Source organism: Antechinus flavipes, chromosome 1 (assembly GCF_016432865.1).
Source record: "Antechinus flavipes isolate AdamAnt ecotype Samford, QLD, Australia chromosome 1, AdamAnt_v2, whole genome shotgun sequence".
In the NCBI taxonomy this organism is placed as follows: domain Eukaryota; kingdom Metazoa; phylum Chordata; class Mammalia; order Dasyuromorphia; family Dasyuridae; genus Antechinus; species Antechinus flavipes.
This window is the reverse complement of record NC_067398.1, coordinates 498317898-498338014: the sequence shown is the minus strand read 5'-3', so window position 1 is coordinate 498338014 and position 20117 is coordinate 498317898. Positions and strand designations below refer to the sequence as shown.

General features: G+C 35.7%; 1 protein-coding gene across 2 annotated transcripts in view; it reads left to right on the top strand.

Annotated features, from left to right (window-relative positions):
* Window positions 1-261: 261 nt before the first annotated feature.
* ENOSF1 (enolase superfamily member 1) overlaps window positions 262-20117 on the top strand; it is a 53857-nt gene continuing 34001 nt past the window's right edge. The window contains exons 1-3 of one of the 2 annotated variants that reach the window (XM_051970370.1): window positions 262-639; window positions 10675-10783; window positions 18799-18914. In XM_051970370.1, coding sequence (XP_051826330.1) covers window positions 556-639; window positions 10675-10783; window positions 18799-18914 — 309 coding nt within the window. In that variant the 5' untranslated portion in view covers window positions 262-555. Of the gene's footprint in view, window positions 640-10674; window positions 10784-18798; window positions 18915-20117 lie in introns of those variants that run through there. The other variant, XM_051970371.1, reaches the window with a different exon arrangement.

Genomic DNA, 20117 nt, shown 5'->3' with positions numbered 1-20117 from the left:
TTACAGGACAAATTCAACTTCTTTGAATCCTCAGTGCCTAACAGTGTCTTACACCTACTTAGTAAGTGCTTAGTCAGTGGATGAAAATAACTTGAAAAGTTAATGCAAAATGAGCTAGGACATCACTGAAAAATTTTGGTATTAGGTCCTCAAGGATGTGATATGCATTTTAATAGAAGGCAAAACTAAAGCCAAAGAAATGGTGATCTTTGTCCTGTCAAGCAGCACTGGGAATCGAATCTGCAGAGGGGTGGGGCGTTGAAGCTTTTTGATCATAGGGATGTAGCAGGTGGACGTTGCCAGCTGTTTAACAGAACTACACTTCCCACATGCGTGTGAGCAGACAATTCCCATCATGCTTCTTGATATTTCATAATAACCCAGTCTGTAGTTCTATGTAGAACTAATGAAGAGAAGAGGGAGGGGACCGAGGTACGTGGGCGGTGGCGAAGACGGACTATGCTCCAGTCAGTCAGCCCCGCCGAACAGTCCTTTCCCCCTGGTTTGTAAAGCGGACAAATCTTGAAGTTTCCTCCAGTTCGGATCGGGAGGAAGATGGTTGGGGGTCGCATCACCAGGCTGTCGGTTCACGACGTGCGTTTCCCAACTTCTCTCGGAGCCCACGGGTCCGATGCCATGGTAAGAGCCGAGGCTGCAGATAAGTCCCAAGCCGTGTGCCCACGTCCCGGGGCCCTGATCCCGGGCGCTTCCCACGAATCATTTAGGGAGGTACAGCCTAGCAAGGGTCCTCAAACTACGGCCCCGGGCCAGATGCGGCTGCTTGAGGACCTTTATCCCCCTCACCCAGGGCTATGAAGTTTATTTAAAGGACCACAAAACAAAGTTTTTGTTTTTACTATAGTCCGGCCCTCCAACAGTCTGAGGGACAGTGAACTGGCCCCCTATTTAAAAAGTTTGAGGCCCCCTGGATGGGGTGATCGGTATACTAGGGAGGAGAATCTCCAAGCGGAGTTGGAACTTGGAGACTTTGATCTTCCTTGTTCCACCCTGGATGAAGTCGTGGCGCAGCGCAGTTCATAGATAAGAATCCAACAGTTTACCATCTGTACGCAGGTTTAAGATTAATTTTGTGCTACAATTGTTTAACATTCAGGAACTTCTGCTTCCTCTCTCTCTCTCTCTCTCTCTCTCTCTCTCTCTCTCTCTCTCTCTCTCTCTCTCTCTCTCTCTCTCCCCTCTCTTTCTCTCCCTCCCTCCCTCCCTCTCTCTCTCTCTCTCTCTCTCTCTCTCCCTCCCTCCCTCCCTCCCTCCCTCCCTCCCTCCCTCCCTCCCTCCCTCCTCCCTCTCTCTCTCTCTCTCTCTCTCTCTCTCTCTCTCTCTCTCTCTCTCTCTCTCTCTCTCTCTCTCCCCTCTGCCTTCTCTCTCTCTTCTCTCTCTCTCTGTCTCTGTCTCTCCCTCTGCCTTCTCTCTCTCTCTTTTTGCCTTCTCTCTCTCTCTTCTCTCTCTCTCTCTTTGCCTTCTCTCTCTCTCTCTCTCTCTCTCTCTCTCTCTCTCTCTCTCTCTCTCTCTCTCTCTCTCTCTCTCTCTCTCTCTCTAAATTAAACATAATTTAACATTTTTTCCCCAGGTTTCGCTAAATCCCTAATTGCCGGTTACACCTGCCCCACTAAGTGCTCAGTGAGTTGGCAACTTTCACTTGGGACAATTGTCAGCCAGTTCTTCCTCATATTAAGCCGAAATATGTGCGCCCTCCCCCCCTTACTGTGAAAAATGGTTTTCATATATCCCTAGTTGTGATAAAGGAACATCCCAATGACGAACCCTCTATCTATGCAAATCAGTTGCTTTTTTAGAGTTTCTTGGGTACTAAAGCAATAGTTGGTTTGCTCTGGTCTCTCCTAGCTGTCAGGATGTATCAGAGAAGAAAGAAAACCCAGGTTTTGTTTACTCTGTGGCCAGCTCTCTACCTTCGTGGCCACAAGGTCTCTATTTAAAATGTGAATAAAATATAAAAGGGGGGCAGCTTGCTAGAAAATTATTTTTTTTCAAGTAGGGAAAAAAAAAACTATAAAGGACTGCCTTTCAGAATATATATGTAGCATTTTAAATCTGGGAGATATTTGGGAGTTTATACAGTCTCATTTTAAAGATGAGGAAACTGAATCTCAAAGATGGATAACTTTCCAAGATCTCATACTTAGTCTGATATTTTTTCAAGCATATATTTTTTTATTTTGTTTTGAAGAGCTTTTTAAGAATAATTAAGGATTTGTGATTTTTTTTTTCTTTTGGCCAGGCAATTGGAGTTAAATGCCTTGCCCAAGATCACGCAGCTAGGAAGTGTTAAATGTCTGAGGGAGCATTTGAAGTCAGGTTCTCCTGATCCAGAGCTGGTGCTTTATCCACTGTGCCCTAGCTGCCCTTTTTATCCTTTTTCCCTCCTAACTACTTGTTTAGATAGTTCTGGAGATTTAGAGATGTTGTAGAATCCAGACTACATGAATAGTAGGATCCTTTCCACACAAGATACTTAAGCAAATGGAAGGAACTGGTATCAAGGGTACAAGAAATGAAGTTAACATTACAAAGGAAATGAGCACTTCATTCTCAAGTGACCAAAGCAAAGGTGGTTATGATGGGTTATTAGTAGAAAGAACAGAACCCAAGTTTTCTTATTCCTACTTGAGAGAGTAAAAAAGCATCAAACCTCGGCCACTCCTTTGTACATTTTCCCCCATGTCCTTTTAAAAAGTTGACTTTTAAAATCCCAAGTATTCATATCTTTTTTTTTCTTTAGAATGAGTAAAATGTTGCTAAAAGCTAGTTTTTTTCTCCTGTAATTCTTGCAAATTAAATTCTAAACAACCAAAGTGCTAACATTAAAATGTTTTAAATTAACTAACTTTAGAAGGTACCATATAAACAGCATTGGATTCAAAGTCAGAAAATATGGATTCTAGAGTCAGATTTGCAGCAAACTTATATAAACTTATAGCCTCAGTTTCTTTATCCAATAAAATGAGGGAGTTGGTCTAGTTGGCCTTTTGACTTTTAACATTCAGTAATCCCGTCACTTGAAGGGAAGTATGTGACTTTACCCACATACCTCCTACCCACCAAATATTATATTCACATATCATGACTTACTCAGCTATTTCAGTCATGAGAACTCTTTAACTCTAGTTCTTGCTAAAACAAAAAGGTTTTGCACACATGAATATCTTTCCTCTTTTAAAAAAATCTCTGTAAATTATATGCCTAGTCATGATATTGCTAGATAAAAGGGAATACACAGTTTAGTGACTTCTGGATTGTAGTCCTGCTTTACTTTTCAGTGTGGCTAGACTCATTTAGCTGATAATAATATCCTTAGTATCTTTCCATAGAATATACTAATTACTACTTTATCTTTTTTGTTACCTTTACCAATCTTCTGGGTACAAGGGAGAACTTCATTTCAATGGCATTTATCTATCTACCTTACAATTGGTTTTTTGAAACAGTTTTTCATATAGTTGTTGATAGCTTATCTTTCCAGATACTGAATAATTTATTCAATTCTTAATTTATCTCTTAACAAATCACTCTTATTCTTGCATATCTGAATCCATCACCAAATTTTATAGGAGGCCAATGTTTGGTGCATTTTTAATTTTAAGGCATTGACTTTGCATGTAAAAAGTTTTTTTTCAATTTTTTAAATAATGATAGTTACACATAATCTCTCCTTTATTTAGTCAAAAATTCTTCCTCTACCTATACTAATGAAAGATATCTCTTTTACTCTTCCTTTAATTTGTTTGTTACCCTTTATATCTAGCCATGTATCAATTTGGAGCTTATTACATACATTATATACTGTGAAGTATTGATCTAAACCCAATTTCTGTTTTATTGCTTTCCAGTTTTTTTCTAAATTTTTGTGTAAGTTCTTACTCTAGCATTTGGGGTTTGGGGATATATTGAACATCGTGGCATTATTTTTTATTTTAACCTTGGAAACTACTTGGGAGTAGAAACTAACTACTTCCTTCTTTATACTTCTATCTCTAGTGAATAGCACAGTGCCTTGTTTACTGTAGGTACTTAAAGACTTCTTGATTGAATTATTGATATGAAATCCTCACTTCTCATATATAAATTAATCTTGGCTCTTTCTACTTAGAAAAGGGATTTCAGAGGCTATCTAATCCAACCCCTTAATTTTATGAGAAGTGATTTATTTGCCCAGCCAGGGTTAAAAAAATTAGTAATCATCAAACAATCAACAAACATTTATTAAGTAGTTATTATGCCAGACACTCAGGAACTGAGGATTTAAAAGCAAAAATAAAATGTCCCTTATTCTCTAAGACTATCAGAAGAGACAACACACACATAATATAAATATGGATGAATTAGATACAATGTGAATGAATGGCTGGAAAAAGCTATTAGGAGCCTAGAGTTGAGTATTGGAGGAGAGGATAATAATTAGTAAGGCCTTGAAAAAAGGGCCATTTGATCTGAATCTTGAAGGAGATGCAGGATTCTAAGAGGTGAAGGGGAGGAAGGAGTACCTGTAAGACAAAACCTACAGCAGATGCATAAGCACACAAGTATGAGGAATAGTAAGAAGGCCAATTTGGCCAGATTGTAGATTACATAGAGGACAGTAATACATAATAAGGTTGCAAAGGTATATTGGGGCCAGATTGTGAAGGCCTCATAAAATCTCAGATGTGTAGCTAGAAAGTTACCTTAAAGACCATTTGTCACCTGAGCAATAAATAACATGTCCATGATTACACAGCCAATAGAAGAGACAGAATTTGACCCTTGGTCATTCAGACTGCAGGCTAATACTATTTAATATGCAATATTACCTCCAAAAGGACTTTAAATACCAAACAGAAGAATGTATATTTGATCTCAAGGAACCACTGAAGTTCATTGAGCAAAATAATCTAGGTTAGATCTGCCTTATCAGGCAGAATTTCTCTATCAGTATGTATCTCTATCAATGTATAGATTTTTGCTAGTCCACCAGAATACCCAATTAGTTCAAATCAAAAGTATTAAATAAAAAAGCATAGCAAGCTAAGTAGCAATAAAACATTCCACCATAAATCTAGAGCATACTTTCTCACAAATAAGCACTGTGACCATATCTAGGGACCATACAAGACAAATAAAAAGAATACATATAGCCAGAGTATAGTCATGGAGAGGCAACTCATGAGAGCATTGTTGTATGGCTAGTACAGTCTTCTGGTGATGGTTTCGTACTGGTCACAATTGGCCTGCCCACCAGTGTGTGTGATTTTTGTCAAGTATATAGTCACTACATTGCTATATTAGGAAGAGCAGTATCAAATTGGGGAAATCTTTAACAGCTTTCTCTAAATAAGGAACCTGCCAAAATCTTAGCTATTTTATAGTTTTTTATCTAGGAGAATATTCCTTCCTGGGGCATAATAAGAAGCAGTTAAGCAGAACCTACCAGAATGTATATAATCTTCCTTTAAATATGTTTTCTCCTGCTTGTCAAGAGCAAGATTTAAGATTAGATATTACTCTTTAATCTTTAAAATGTCTCATTGCCAACATTCACTCCTTTGAAATCATTTTAGGAATTTTCCTTAAATAAATCACCAGGAGTTGGGTCTTATTTTTCATATTTTTTTCTTAATCCCCCAAGATCCTTTGGTCTACCATGGGAATGAAAGGGAAAGGGAAACAAGAACAAAAAGCATATTTAGATAGGTATCTCCCTCTGCCTCCTAGACTTTGAACTACTTTACATGTACATATTATTAGTCTACGTTCCTTTCCACCATTACTGAGGCTAAATATTGTACCACCTCCACTCCCTCATATGCTCTTGGACTCTCTGTTGTCCTTTTATAGCTTCTTTTCCCTATCAATGCTGTCCCAGTGTTCATTTAATCTGATTTCAAAGTCCTACTCTAATGTCTTATCCTGATGTAAAAAGGATCATGGATTGCCCAAAGCTAATCCTAGCAAGTTCTACTATTGCAGATGCTTTGAGGAGGATCCAATTAATTATGAGCTAAGGTGATTTTTTTTTTTTTATCAGCTATACTGAGGAAAAGAAGGATTGTCAGTATATCAATGGAGGGAATAATTACATTGGTGAAATCTATTTTTTAAAATTAAATTGTGACTCAGTATGTAAATTTTCTCATTCCTTGAATTTTGAGATTGAATTGAGAGATTAATTGGAGAGTTGGGTGATAAACTGCTGGTTCTGGAATCAGAAAAACTCATCTTCCTGAGTTCACATCCAACCTCAGACACTAAGCTCTGTAACTCTAGACAAAGTCACTTAATCCTTTTTGCCTCTGTTCCTTATCACTAAACAGTTAGAGAAGGAAATGACAAACCTCTCCATTATCTTTGCCAAGAAAATCCCAAATAGGGTTGCAGACAGTTGGATACAACTGAAAAATGAATGACTGTTTCCTCTAATAGCTGTGTACTTCATAGTGCTGGTCCCTATAAGCTGATAACAAGAGATTTAAACCTGTTGCTGAGAAATACCAAGTTTACATCTTTATAATGCTTTACAGTTTGATAACTTTTTAGGCACAGTCCTAATAGGGTTTTTTTCTTTTTCTTACAACATCCCTAAAAGATAGGTAAATGCAATTCTCTTTTTACAGGTGAGGAACCAGAAATTCAGAAGTTAAGTTACTTAACCAGAGTCAGACAGGGATTAGACCTGGGATTCTAAACCAAATCTCTTGATTTTATGATTAGCTTTTTTTTTTTTTCCCTCCAGCATGCAGTTTTTTTATGAACCATCACAGTTTGGGATAATATAATTTGAAGTATTGTATTTGTCTCTGGGTGTACAATGCTCAGGATTTCAGCAACTGAGCTGGTAGTAAAGTGAATAGAGTCAGGACAACATGAGTTAAAATCCTTCCTCACACACTGTATTAACACTGGTGGAGTCCCCTTAACCTCTATCAGATTTAGTTTGCTCTTCTCTAAAATGGAGATAATAATGGTTCCTCCCTCCCAAGATTGTTGTGTGACTCTAATAAGATAATATAAGGAAAGTACTCTGCAAACCTTAAAGCACTAAATGGCTTTCATATTTATTTAAATTTGACATTCTGGTCTAGATTACATCATATCTGAAATATTGCAAACTAATTCTGTTTCTTCAGATTCACCCAGATTCTATTTTTGTGTTCTTCTGCTTTAAAAGGCTTCCATGGTTCCTACCTTATCAAATCTAATTTCTTAGCTCTGGTTTTTCCATCTTATCTAACTAGACTTATTTTTGTTCCATATACGGTCTTGTCAATTACCTTGTTGCATAATGTCTTTCCAGTGTTTCTTGGCTAAAGACTGGATTATTTCATCTCTTTCTATTGCCATTACACATCCTACTGATGAGTTGGGAACACCAAATTGGCACCATATGATAAGACTGGCGTAGGCACTAAAATGATGGGATTTGGCAACAAATGATGAGATTAGGATCTGGAAATTGGCACAAATGTTGGAGTTCAGTAACAATTTACATGTAAAGAACTCACAAGTATCTTCTCCTTGCCAAAAGATACATTTATTTATGAAAAAAGATTACAGACAAATTAAAGACACTAAAAGTGGTAAATACGAAATAGATTTTGGAGAGCAGATAGCAAGAAAAGGGGGTTTTAATAGTTAACAATGGAAAAATCCTTCCTTCTTCAAGAGGACCAGGGACATCTAGAGAGTGATGTCTTCCCTTGCCTATGAATTTGATATGAATGGGATAGAATTGTGTAAAGTTGTCAGCCTCACTCTCTCCTCCAAGCATCAAAATCCAGTGGCAAATACCCCACAAGGTTTTCCTTCCTGGGCCCTGGGTGCAGTGAGTGACCTTGGCCTTTCTAAAGTAATTTTTCCCCTGGTATCAATTTGTCTAAGACCATTCTCATCGTCTAAAATTTTAGATAATAGTTCAATTTATCCTCATAAAGCTATCAGTCTGGGAGGGGGAAGAGCCCTATATTTCTGACCTATTACTACCTACTATTTACACTAATTCTTTTTCTTTTAAAGCTTTCTATTTTCAAAACATATGCATGGATAATTTTTCAACACTGACCCTTACAAAACTTAGTGTTTCAAATTTTACCCCCTTCCCCTAGATGGCAAATAATCCAATATATGTTAAACATGTTAAATATATATATGTGTGTGTGTGTGTGTGTGTGTGTGTATGTATGTATGTATATGTTAAATCCAATATATGTATATATATGTACAATTATCATGCTACACAAGAAAAATCAGATTAAAAAAGAAAAAAAATGAGAAAGAAAATAAAATTCAAGCAAAAAACAACAAAAAGAGTGAAAATGCTATGTTGTGATCCACACAGTTAGCACAGTCTTCTCTCTGGGTGCAGATGGTTCTCTTCATCACAAGATCATTAGAAATGGCCTTAATTATCTTATTGTTGAAAAGAGTCATGTCCATAAGAATTGATCTTCCTATAATCTTCTCATTGCCATATTTGCGCTAATTCTAAGGCAGTAAATAACTTAAACCTTGAGCTGAGGAGGTTTGGGTTAGGGTTATTATTGGCTGTTCCTTGAAGTCCAATCATTTTAGCTCCACTAAGCCCGTTACTGGAAACTCTCTGTTTCTTTCTCTGTCTGTCTCTAAATTAATGTTCTTTTTGGCCAAAAAAAAAAAAAAAAAAAAAAACACAATGGGCTTCTGTCTTTGCTTTGTTTCATGAAATCAAAAATGAAAATCTTGAGGAACAAAAAAGTAAATTTTACTGGGTTTAAAGTTTAAAGCGCTCAGACTTATTTCTTCTTTTTCAGTAATGTGTCTTAAACTTCGTACAAGCACAATGCAACAAGCACAACCCTTTCATACATTTTGAAGTGGCTCCTTGAGTTACTTATTATTTTACTTCTAAGATTATGGAGTTCTAAACTCTACAGCAATATAGACAACATAACCAGGATAATTTGGACTCTTAAAGAAACAGGATTTTGTAACATCGAACTATTTGAAATAATTGGAAGCATAGATCTACCATCTCTTCCCAAATCCTATCTAATATCATTTTTTCCACTACTTAGTTTGGGGTCAACCAATTATCAGTAGCACCAGTCTGTGGTCATATATTAGTGCACTAATTTAACAGATTGTTACAGCCTGGGTAACAAGCATTTTTCATTCAATTCTTTTTTCAACTGCTAAAGAATAGACATTTGCATTAATCAAGATTTTCATTGAGAATACTTGATAGCATTCTAGAGTATGACATATAATTTGTACAATTTCATAATCAAAATGTAGCATTTGGAGAGGTTGTCACAACTGGTAGAACATACCCAACCAGGATATCTTTCTGAAAATAAAATAAAAATACTTTGAGAAAAATGAAACTGATTATAGGACATAACAGGTTTTATATAAATTAGATCTTGGGGGAGAAAATGGCAATATGTATTTGGACTAATATAGTATGGTGCTCAACATACTTCACATACTATGTCTTATATAATTTTTATCATTTTAGATATTAGTTTTTACTCCCTCTATCGATGGTGATCTTCAGGCAGGAGCTTTTAAAATTTTGTATGTTATAGATTATGTTGGTGATCTAGTGAGTCTGACCCTATCCCCCAATGTTTTTAACTGCATAAAATAAAATACATAGGATTAAAAAGAAAGTCAATTATATCAAAATATTTACAAGTTCAAAGTTAAGAATTCCTGAAGACCAGGGACTAAATATATTAATGGGACTTCTTTTCAATTCCTTCTTTATCTTCCCCATTGTCCTTGCATAATGTTAAACAATCTATGCATATTGGTTTTTACTCATTGGTAATCCATGCACCAGTCCCTGGGGCAGCTTAAGTGGTACAGTGGATAGAATGTTGGACCTGAAGTCAGAAATACTCATTTTCTTGAATTCAAATCCAGTCTCAGATATTAGTTGTGTGACTCTGGGCAAATCACTTAATCCTGTATATCTCAATTTCTTCATGTATAAAATAAACTGGAGAAGGAAATGATAAATCACTACAATATCATTGCCAAGAAAATTCTAAATGCAGCAGGCAGACTTAGGAATGGCTGAAAATATTAAACAAAAAAGCACCAGTTCTTGGAACTGAATTTCATTCAAGTTTCAGTTTTTTGCATATTCCTTTCCTAATCTTCCACTGAGCCTCTGGTACTTCTACTCTCCCATATAAATAGGCCCCATTTTCCTTCAGAGCTTTCAGAGGAATTGATTTGTACAATGTGAAAATTGTTTGTGTGAGGTAGTATGCTTAAAGAAAATTTCTCTCACAATACTTACTAAAATATTTTTTTGAATTGCTATTAGAAAAAAAAAAAATCATCACTTAGTAACCAGGTTTCCTCTAGTTATGAGCTTCTCATAATTGAATTGGGCTGGTCCTCAGACTCAGAGTCATTGTCACTGTGTAACACTAACATTATGTAAGACCCAACCATGGCAGGATTCCCCTGGCATACCCTCTGTGATTCCAGGTTCATCTGTAATGGAGAAACACCATGGAAGACTCTGATGGAGAAATTTCATTCACTTCATCACCAATTCAAAATTGCTCTATTATTGTGCTAGCTTTTAATTAAATTACTTGTGACTTCCATTTACTTATGATTTACCAACATTTTTATTTGGGGGTGGGGTATTGGAATGTTTCCACACAGCACACAGATCCGGACTATTCTGCTGCCTATGTTATAATAGAGACAGATGCAAAAGATGGACTCAAGGGATATGGAATCACCTTTACTTTGGGGAAAGGGACTGAAGTTGGTAAGTCGATTTTTCTTTAGGTATATAACTGTTAATGTTTAGGCATCTTTCAATCTTGTCTTGGTTTAACCATATTTTGACATTTTGAAAACTTGAAATAAAAGAAAATGAAGAAATATCATTTGAGTTTTATTTGTTTTTAATATAAGTGGGATTTTTTTTCAATTTCCTAACATTTTTATTTAAAGTTTTAAGTTTCAAATACCATCCCTCCCTTTCTTGTGACCCTTCCCCTTCCTTGAGAGGGTAAGCAATCAGATATAGGTTATACATGTACAATTATGTAAAACATTTCTATGTTAGTTATTTTGTATGAGAAGATTCAAATAAAAGAAAAAGATGAAAGAAAGGGAAAAATGGCATGCTTTAAGTCTGTATTCAAACCATATCAGTTCTTTCTCTGGAGTTGGATAGTATTTTCAGCATTGGTCCTTTGGGATTGTCTTGGATCAAGTAGGATGATTTTAAAGGAAAATTTTCCCTTTCCCTCCTTAACTACTTAAAATTTGCTTCAAAACTGGCCTCCCTAGGTCTATTTTCCCATTGTTTTCCGTGAGGGTAGCTTTAATTAATGTTGTTAAGTAGTTGCTTGGTTTGAAATTTAGCTTCATTTTAATTATCATTTTAATATAGGTAGCATAGTGGATATTAGGAAGACCTGAGTTCCAGTCTTGCCTCAGACCTATTTGTGTGGCCCTGGACAAGACCTTTAACTGTTTGCCTCAGTTTCTCCAGCTGTAAAATAAGAATAGCACCTACCTTTTATTACTGAGCACAGATAGTTCTAAAAAATAAAGGAGGTTGTGTCTCAAATCCTTTCTCTCTTCTCAGACCTCTGTTTCTTATATCTATGGCACATATTAGTTCATCAAAAAATGAGTGTCTGTTGAGGAGCAAGAGTCCTTTTTGGAACAGTGTCATCATGGATTCATAGAAGGCTTAGATTGGAAGGGATCTTCTTAACACCCCAGGGCTTTTTCCATTCAGACCAAGTTATTAGGAGGGAATGAGCAACTTACCACAGTATCTGGTATGTCTGTTAGTGGCCTGAAACTGAAAATGCGGTTTCCAAAATGGTTTTACTTGAAACCACAAAGCAATAAATGGGAGTTAACGTCAGACAACATTCTAAGCAGTCAAATGCTTTTCATGTCCTTTTTCTTCTTAAGATCGAATTCCCTAGGTCCTTTCTTTCACCTACTTAAAATCGGCTTTCAGGAAAGTACATGGCATCAGAGGGTTTTTGAACTGAAAGAACATCCAAATAACCATTTAAGAGACCAAGCCTCATCTTTTAATCGGCAGCATTTATTGAGTGCCTACTCTAGGCCAGATGCTATTGAAGAAGGACCCCGAGGATTCAAAGAAATAATGAAACAGTCCTTATGTGAAAAGAGAAGGTAACAAGTATGAGTAAACTTAGAGAGTATAAATTTAAATTCAATAAATACAAGTCTATGCACCCAATGAGTTTGGAGAGGAGAAAGTGTAATTGCTCCAGTAACTTGCCAAAATAACAGAGTTAGAAAATGTCATCTTGACTCCAACTCCAGCACTCTATCCTCTGTTCCATTTCCTTTATCCTCTATTGATAGCATTCTATTCATTTTAGTTAAAGTGTTTATTTCATGTTGACTCCATTCTCTGCATCTCCTTAGAAAAGTGTTTTAAGTGGGATTTGGCTTTTTTTCTTTATTAATGTTGGAAGATGGCTTTCATAAAGACATATATCTTCAAATTCTGCTTTTAGTTAAAAGTGGTAGAATATTAGGTTTTTATAGCTCCATTTCTCAACATTAATGATTTCCTTCTGGAAGTTATTTAATGTATTTAATACTAGTAAAGCTAGAGTTTACTTCTCGGATCTTTTAAAAATTCCTTAGGACTGGCCTTTCATATGTTTCTGTAATTAGTGGAATGGTTGAATTTAAGGGAATAATATTTTTTTAACTTGGCATGTTGAAAATACTAATTAAGTACATAGTTTCTTTTTTGGAGAGCAGTATTTTAAATCCTTAGTTAAATTCTTTGGACTCAATGCCACTTGCTAGGGTTTCTGTAGCTAATTTTAATAATTTACAGACTTTTGATTTTAAAATTCATTTTGACAACCATTTTGAATGTAGTATGGACTGAACCTGTTATCTATTGAATGCCAATAGAAATAAACAAGGATATGATGTGGTCTAATTTGAAAGAATATAGTAAAAGGGTAATAGATAACTTGGGCTTAAATCCCATTTTTTTCTATTTACTGTCAGTTCCACTTAAGGCTTAATCACTTTACCCTAATGGGCCATAGTTTCTTCATCTGCAAAATTAGGGGGTTGCTCTGGATTAACTCTATGGTCCTCTTATGGTCATGTGATATTCAGTCATTCAACAAGAAAGAGTATTTAGATTCCATCTGCTATATATATCTTTCTAATCCATTATTCAGTTAGCTATTTATCTACTAACTATATGACCTTCATCAACTGGGTCTCAGTTTCCTGATTATAAAACAAAAAGGTTGGGCAAGATAATCTCTACAACCTCTTCCTGCTTTAAATCTATTATCCTATTGTACATAGAGATTGTCTAGATTTTAACAAAGTATTTAACAATAGTAATAATAATAACTGACATTTATATAATTTAATGTTGGCAAAGGGCTTTTTCATCCCTTTTAAGTCTTAAAAAAAAAACCTGTGAAGTGGATACTATAAAAATCATTGACTTCTTTTAAAGTAGATGACAAAGCCGAGCATAGGTGCTATCAGCTCGATTTCAGTTCCAGCTCTCCATCTAACAATGCCATACTCATTTTACTTTTTGCATAAGATGGGGTGCTAGACAAATAGTATAATTAGAAGATTATTGTTGTTCATCCTTTTTTTTTTGAAGAACAATGACATCAGGAGAGTGGTGTCTTGACTTGCAAGATAGAAAATTAGGAACTCTTGAATAGCTGGAATAGTTATTAAACATTCACTGTCAACTTGAAAGGAAATCTCTTTTGAAACACTGCAAAGATCTGTTCTTTAGATTTTATTCTACTTAATATTTTCTTTTAGCAATGGTATAGATAAAATATAATGGCATATTTATTAAATTAGCAAATGATACAAAGACATGGGGGAAAGCTAACACATTGAATGATGAGATCCCAAAAAAGTTTCAACAGGCTAGAATTAGTTCCGTCTACTAAGAGGAAATTGAATAGAAATATAGTCTTATACTTGTATACAGAAAAATCAGTCACAAAGATGAGAAGAAGCAATCTGTATCTAGTCAGTAGTACATCTGAAGTAGATCTTAGGGTTTTATAATGGATTGTAATCTTAATGTGAATGAAAAGCCAAAAAAGCTAAGAAAGACATAGTGTCCAGCAGTGGGGAGATAATGGTATTACTTTGTGTCTGTCCTGATCGGATCACATAAGAGTATTTTGCTCATTTCTGAGTAGCACATGTTAAGAAAAATGTTGATAAGCTGGAGTGCCTCCAGAAGAAGATATAAAGTCTAGTTGTTGATATCAGTCATTTTTCAGCTATGTACTACAAATAGAATACAAGTCCTACATGTAAGAGATCCTTCCTAAAGACACTCATTATTACTCAAGGTGACACTCATTGTTACTCTTATTTGCTGCCTCCAGGCCTGACATTCTAAGCTCTGGGCCAACTGCCTAGAGAATGTTCTACATGAGCATTGGTTGCAGGAACTGCTGATACTTAGCTAAGTGCAGAGAAGGGAAGGAGAGCAAGAGATTTGAGAACTGTCTTTAAGTATAGGAATGACTGTCATGTGGAAGAGGGATTATACATGTTCGGTTTGACCTCAAAGGCAGAAATAAGAGTAATAATGAGTGTCAGCTTGACATCAGGAAGGATCTCCTACTCACCAGAAGTTTCCCAAAATGAAATAGCCTCCTTCAGACAATGGGTACGTTACCATTTATTTGTAGGACATATAGGACATGCTGAAAAAAATTTTCCTGTTCAAGTACAGAATGGACTTTAAAATCTGAGGCAGAGAGGTTGGGGATCTAGGTAGTATGGTATAATAAAAGGAACTATTGGATTTGAAGTCTAGAGGAATTGGGTTCAAATCCCATTTCTAATATGCAAATCCTCACTTGGAACCTTGGTGTTGTTATCAATAAAATGAGGGGTGGTGATATCCCAAGGCACCTTCCAGGACTAAGCCCTTTGACCATGATGTTATTTTGTCTATATAGTTGTATATTATTCCATTTGGCACTAGGAGGAAGCAGTACCGCTGCTCACACTGCTAATAATCACACATTTATATGGCTCTTGGCTGTTTACATAAGATTTTCATCAAAACAATCCTGAGATATATCTTAAAATGAACTAGCTTCCACATGTTCCTAGACGTGACCCCTGATATAAGTTACAACCTCTAATGACTGCAAAGCCTTTTTTACTATAACCAGTGTTGAGAAAAATATGTAAAATAAGTCTAAAAAGATTGAGCAAGACTAAGCTCACCAAAGATAGTAACAATTTTGCAGCCTTGTGCCTGGCCTTTGGAACCATTTCCTGTGAGTTAGATAACCAAAGTTTGGACTTCTGGGTTTGGATACTTGATTTCGTGAGAGTAGGCTAAAAACTTGTTTGGGATTGAACCAAGATTTCTTTCTGAACATGGCCAGGAAGCTTAGCCTTCACCTACGACTGCCGGTTAGCTTAGGGTTTTAAGATAGATCTTCAGCTTTGGCTCACATGCCCTAACTCCTGACTCTGGGACCTTTAGGACCATCCCCAACCTCTACTCCAACTTTCCTGCCCACCTCCTGGACCAAGAGAGACAAAAATAGATTTTATTTTTCTTCTTAATGCTTTTCAAATAAATGTGTTATTTTGTGGTAACATTTTGTTTCTGCTTTTTTGAAGCCACAACATAAAGAGAACCCATTTGAATCTGACCACACAGATCAAGTGACTCATAATGGTCTTATTAAATATGCTATATCAATAAGACCTCATATCATTTGAAATGAAACATGTCCATTGGCCTTTTCTGAATATTTAGTTACTTCACTTAGCTTAATTAGCATTTCTGTGATCACATGATTCAGAAAAGAAGGGAAAAAATGATCATTTCCCCCAGTTGAATTAGAACTTTTTAAAACACTGCATATGTAAAAAGACAGATTTTCCACCCCATTGGCTAAAACATTATTCCCAAAGCATCCTTTGGCTGAGACCAAGAACAGGGAGAAGCAAAGCCACATGCTCAATGGAGATACCACAGGAGAGTTAGAAGGATGTGCCCAGCCATTCATAGGTTAACATATATGTGTCTGTGCTTCATATGTTTGCAAAGTGTGCTTTAATACTTTAAGGATCTGCTCTTTCATTGTAGGGACTACTCTGTCTACTGTGACTGAAAAATCCATCATCTTAAGATCTACTTCTTGCTGAGCCTCTCCAAACTTCTCCAGGCTATTTTTTACAGTCTGTCACAGGAGCCATATTCTAAACTTCTCTAAGTTGTTAGGACTTGCCAGGTCCAGCACTCTGCTAGCATAATATCCAAGAACCTAGGGTTCTCCATCTCATGATATGATTTGAAATAGGACTTTGGTGGAATACAGTTAAGTCCCAATTAGTGAAAATAATGAATCTTATATAGTCAAATTTATACTATTTGAAGTTACATAATTATGTAAAAAAAAAAATCATTGGTTCTAGCCCATTGAAAATATTCACTATGAATTTGAATAATAGAATCACTTCCATGAGATTTATTATTCTAATTAATTGGGACCTAGTGGTATATTGACAGGGAATTTTCTCAACCTCATAGGAAAAGTATATTCATCAATGAAACACTAATAACTATGTGTCAAAAATAGGAGGCCAAAATAAAATCAAAGAGATTTATTAGCATGCTAAGGAAACTACTGATAGCAGCTTCAACTTACTACAAGTACAGATTTAGTTTTTACAACTTTTCAGTTCTGCTTAGAGTATATCAGCAGCATTCTGCAACAACTTAGGATAGATAAGTAATATCTTTTAGAGGAGAGAGAGAAGGAGAGAAAGAATGAAAAATTTAAGTCAGAAAAAGGGAGCTTCTGCGAGGGTGTTTGTCAGATAATCTGGTGGAGTTTATCAGAATAAGAAGACATTTCTTTTTCAAGAGCAGGAAATAAGGGGAGGTGAACAAATATTTTTGCAATTGTGTAAAGATCCTTTTAGACAAAACATCAGGGTTGAGGTCATGGTTTAAATAACATTACAGGTACCTCTTATTCAAAAACAACAAATTCTTTTTAGAACAGTGGATAAGATCATCCCTCTCCTTATTTCACACTGTTAGGCCATCAGATAACTGGAAAATTTCCACATTTTTAGTCCATAAAAATGTCGTTAAATGATTGTGGTTCCCATTTCTCACCTCCATCACAATATGCATTATAGTATATGTTACTATACTCCTAAAGTTTCAATGTATTACAGTTTTTTTGATCTGGTTATCACAGTTTCAATAATTAAAATTCATGTTCTCTACTGTTCTAGTTGTAGAATATAATAGAAAAAAATACAATTATGTAGTCAATATATATCACAGCATCCAGTATATTGTGAGAACAGTTTTGTATTTTCTTACTACTCTGTGACCTACTAATCCAGGTATGATTCATAGTATCGCTCCCAACCAAGGGCTCCAAAATTGAGCATTCTAGTGAATATAATGTCCCCTAAGTTACAACTCTTTTCTTCAAATTCCCTTTATATACAAGGACACAAATTCTTTTTGAAAAGAATGCCATAGTATTTAACCATTGAGGAACAAAAACCATGTTTACTTATCACTGTGCTCAAGAAAAACGAGCATATGATACACAAATAACCTCCCAGAGCCACTAGTAATAACAACAATAATAATAGCTAGCATTTGTATAATGCTTTCAGATTTGTAAAACACTTTACACATGTTATCTCATTGGATGAGATAGTACACACTGAGGCAGGTGCTATTATCCCCATTTTACAGTTGAGAAAATTGAAAATTAGAAAGATTAAATGATTCATAGAAGTTATGTGGCTCCAGAATCATATTTCCAGTAAGTAAAAGAGGAATTGGGGGGTAGGGGAGAGAGAATATAAACACAGGTCTTCTTAATTCCAAGTCTAGAGAACTATTCATTATACCATTAAGCTACTGAGCTATCTACTCCATTGCCTTTATGTGAAGAAAGTACTTTGAAAGCATTACATCTATATCATTATTATTATTATTACTTAATATAGCAATACATAATCTTATTTCATCAGCAAAGAGTGATGTTCTGTTAGGTTTTAAATATAGAAACATTTTGATAGCAAATATTCCTGTACTCAAAAATAATGTTGAATTTTAAAATAATTTTCTGTCATTCAAACCCCCTTTCCTCCCAGTTATTTTCAACAGGTGACATTTAACTCTATTTTTGATCATTGGTCAAACACAAAAGGGCATCTAGCTGGTTAGTAGATAGAATACTAGGTCTGAAATACAGAAGACCTAAGTTCAAATTTAGCCTCAGATATATATTAGTTGTGTGGGGCAAATCTATTTGCCTCAGTTTTCTAGTTTATACAATGAACTAAAGAAGGAAATGGCTAACCATTCTAGTATCTCCGTCAAGAAAACATCAAATGATGATACAAAGAGTCAAACATGACTGAACAACAACAAATATGAGAGGAAAATAATTTAAGAATATCACAGTTTGAGGGTCTAATTTCTTTCATTAAATCCAATCAAAACATTAATTTTCTCTGCTAGAAATTACTGACAATATCACACATATTAAAAGGCATGATATTTGTGGGTTTTTAAAGTTTTATTCATTTATTATAATTGGAAGGACCTATTTGGGGATTCTTTTTAAAGTTTAAAACATTTTACATATCACACAGGTTGGTTTTTAATTAATGAAGTATTTTCCTTAATGTATTGGCTTACTATGAAGAAAAAGCAGAATCAAAAACCAAATGCTTAATTATGTTTTACAGTTGTCTGTGCCATAAAAGCACTTTCCCATCATGTGCTTAATAAAGACCTTGGAGATATTGTCAGAGACTTCAGAGGATTCTATAGGCAGCTCACTAGTGATGGACAGCTCAGATGGGTAAGATGCTTATTTTGTAGAATGCTGAAGTGACTCACTAGTTAGCAAAGAAAATATGAGGTATACAATGAACATAAGCAACAATTATAAAAATATCAAGTATGCCTCACAATGAGAAAATTGCTACAGAGAAAAACATGTATGAGAGAGACAAATTAGGATTTTAGGGGTTTGAACAAGGTATTTTAAAAGATAATTGATAGGATTCTGTTCCCAGAATAAGCAACATTGATTTCTTTGACCCTCTCTGGGATCCTAGAGTGATATTGGAAAAGGCTATTCCTCTACTCCCTATATGCTTAATCCCAGGGTTTTAGGGAAATTTAGTCCAAAATGAATTCATTAATAAGCCTATAAACTCTTCATAAAGGGTCCAGTCTGCAAATTAATCAATAAGCCTTTATTGTCTACTGTTTGCCAGATATTTAATCAGTACAAATTGCAGCACAAATACATCATTTTATCTTGTGCAATTCTTGCTCATCTCTTTCCATAGATGATTCACCTAATGTTCTGGAGTCCTCCCTTGGTGTCTCTTAATATCTCAGTGGATACCGGCCTAGCACTCTAGTAGTCCATTTTTTATTCTGTCTCTCTGTGATTGCTTACCCTGTGTTTCTGTTATATATGCCCTGAATTTTTCATTCAGCTTTTTTCCCTGCGGCAATTAAGGTTAAGTGATTTGGCCTGGGTCACACAGCTAGGAAGTGTTAAGTGACTGAGGTCACATTTGAACTCAGGTCCTCCTGACTTCTGGGATGGTGCTCTATCCACTGCACCACCTAGCTGCCCTTTTATTCAACTTCTTAACTACAAACTAGAGCCTGCTTACACCCAGTGTTTTTTCCATTGCCTCTTGGGTTCCATGTTATCTTGATTCTTCTGAGATTATGGTGTTGCATGTTGTAGAGCCATCACCAGGAGATGTACAAATACTCAGGTGCATGATTTCACAATCGGCAGAATTCCTTCCTCACTGAAGATCAGAACTCATCTATAATTTAATAGATAAGTCCTAGGGAGTTGTCTGAGGGATGCAGAGGTTAAAAATGATTCTCCCAGCATCATATAGATGTTAAATATCAGAGGTAGGAACCCAGGTATTCTTGACACCTAAATCTGTGCATTGTGCTATTGCTCCTCCTCCAGTTTCTCCTCCTCTTACTGCTATCTTTAATGGACTAGCTCATAGGGGATGTTTAA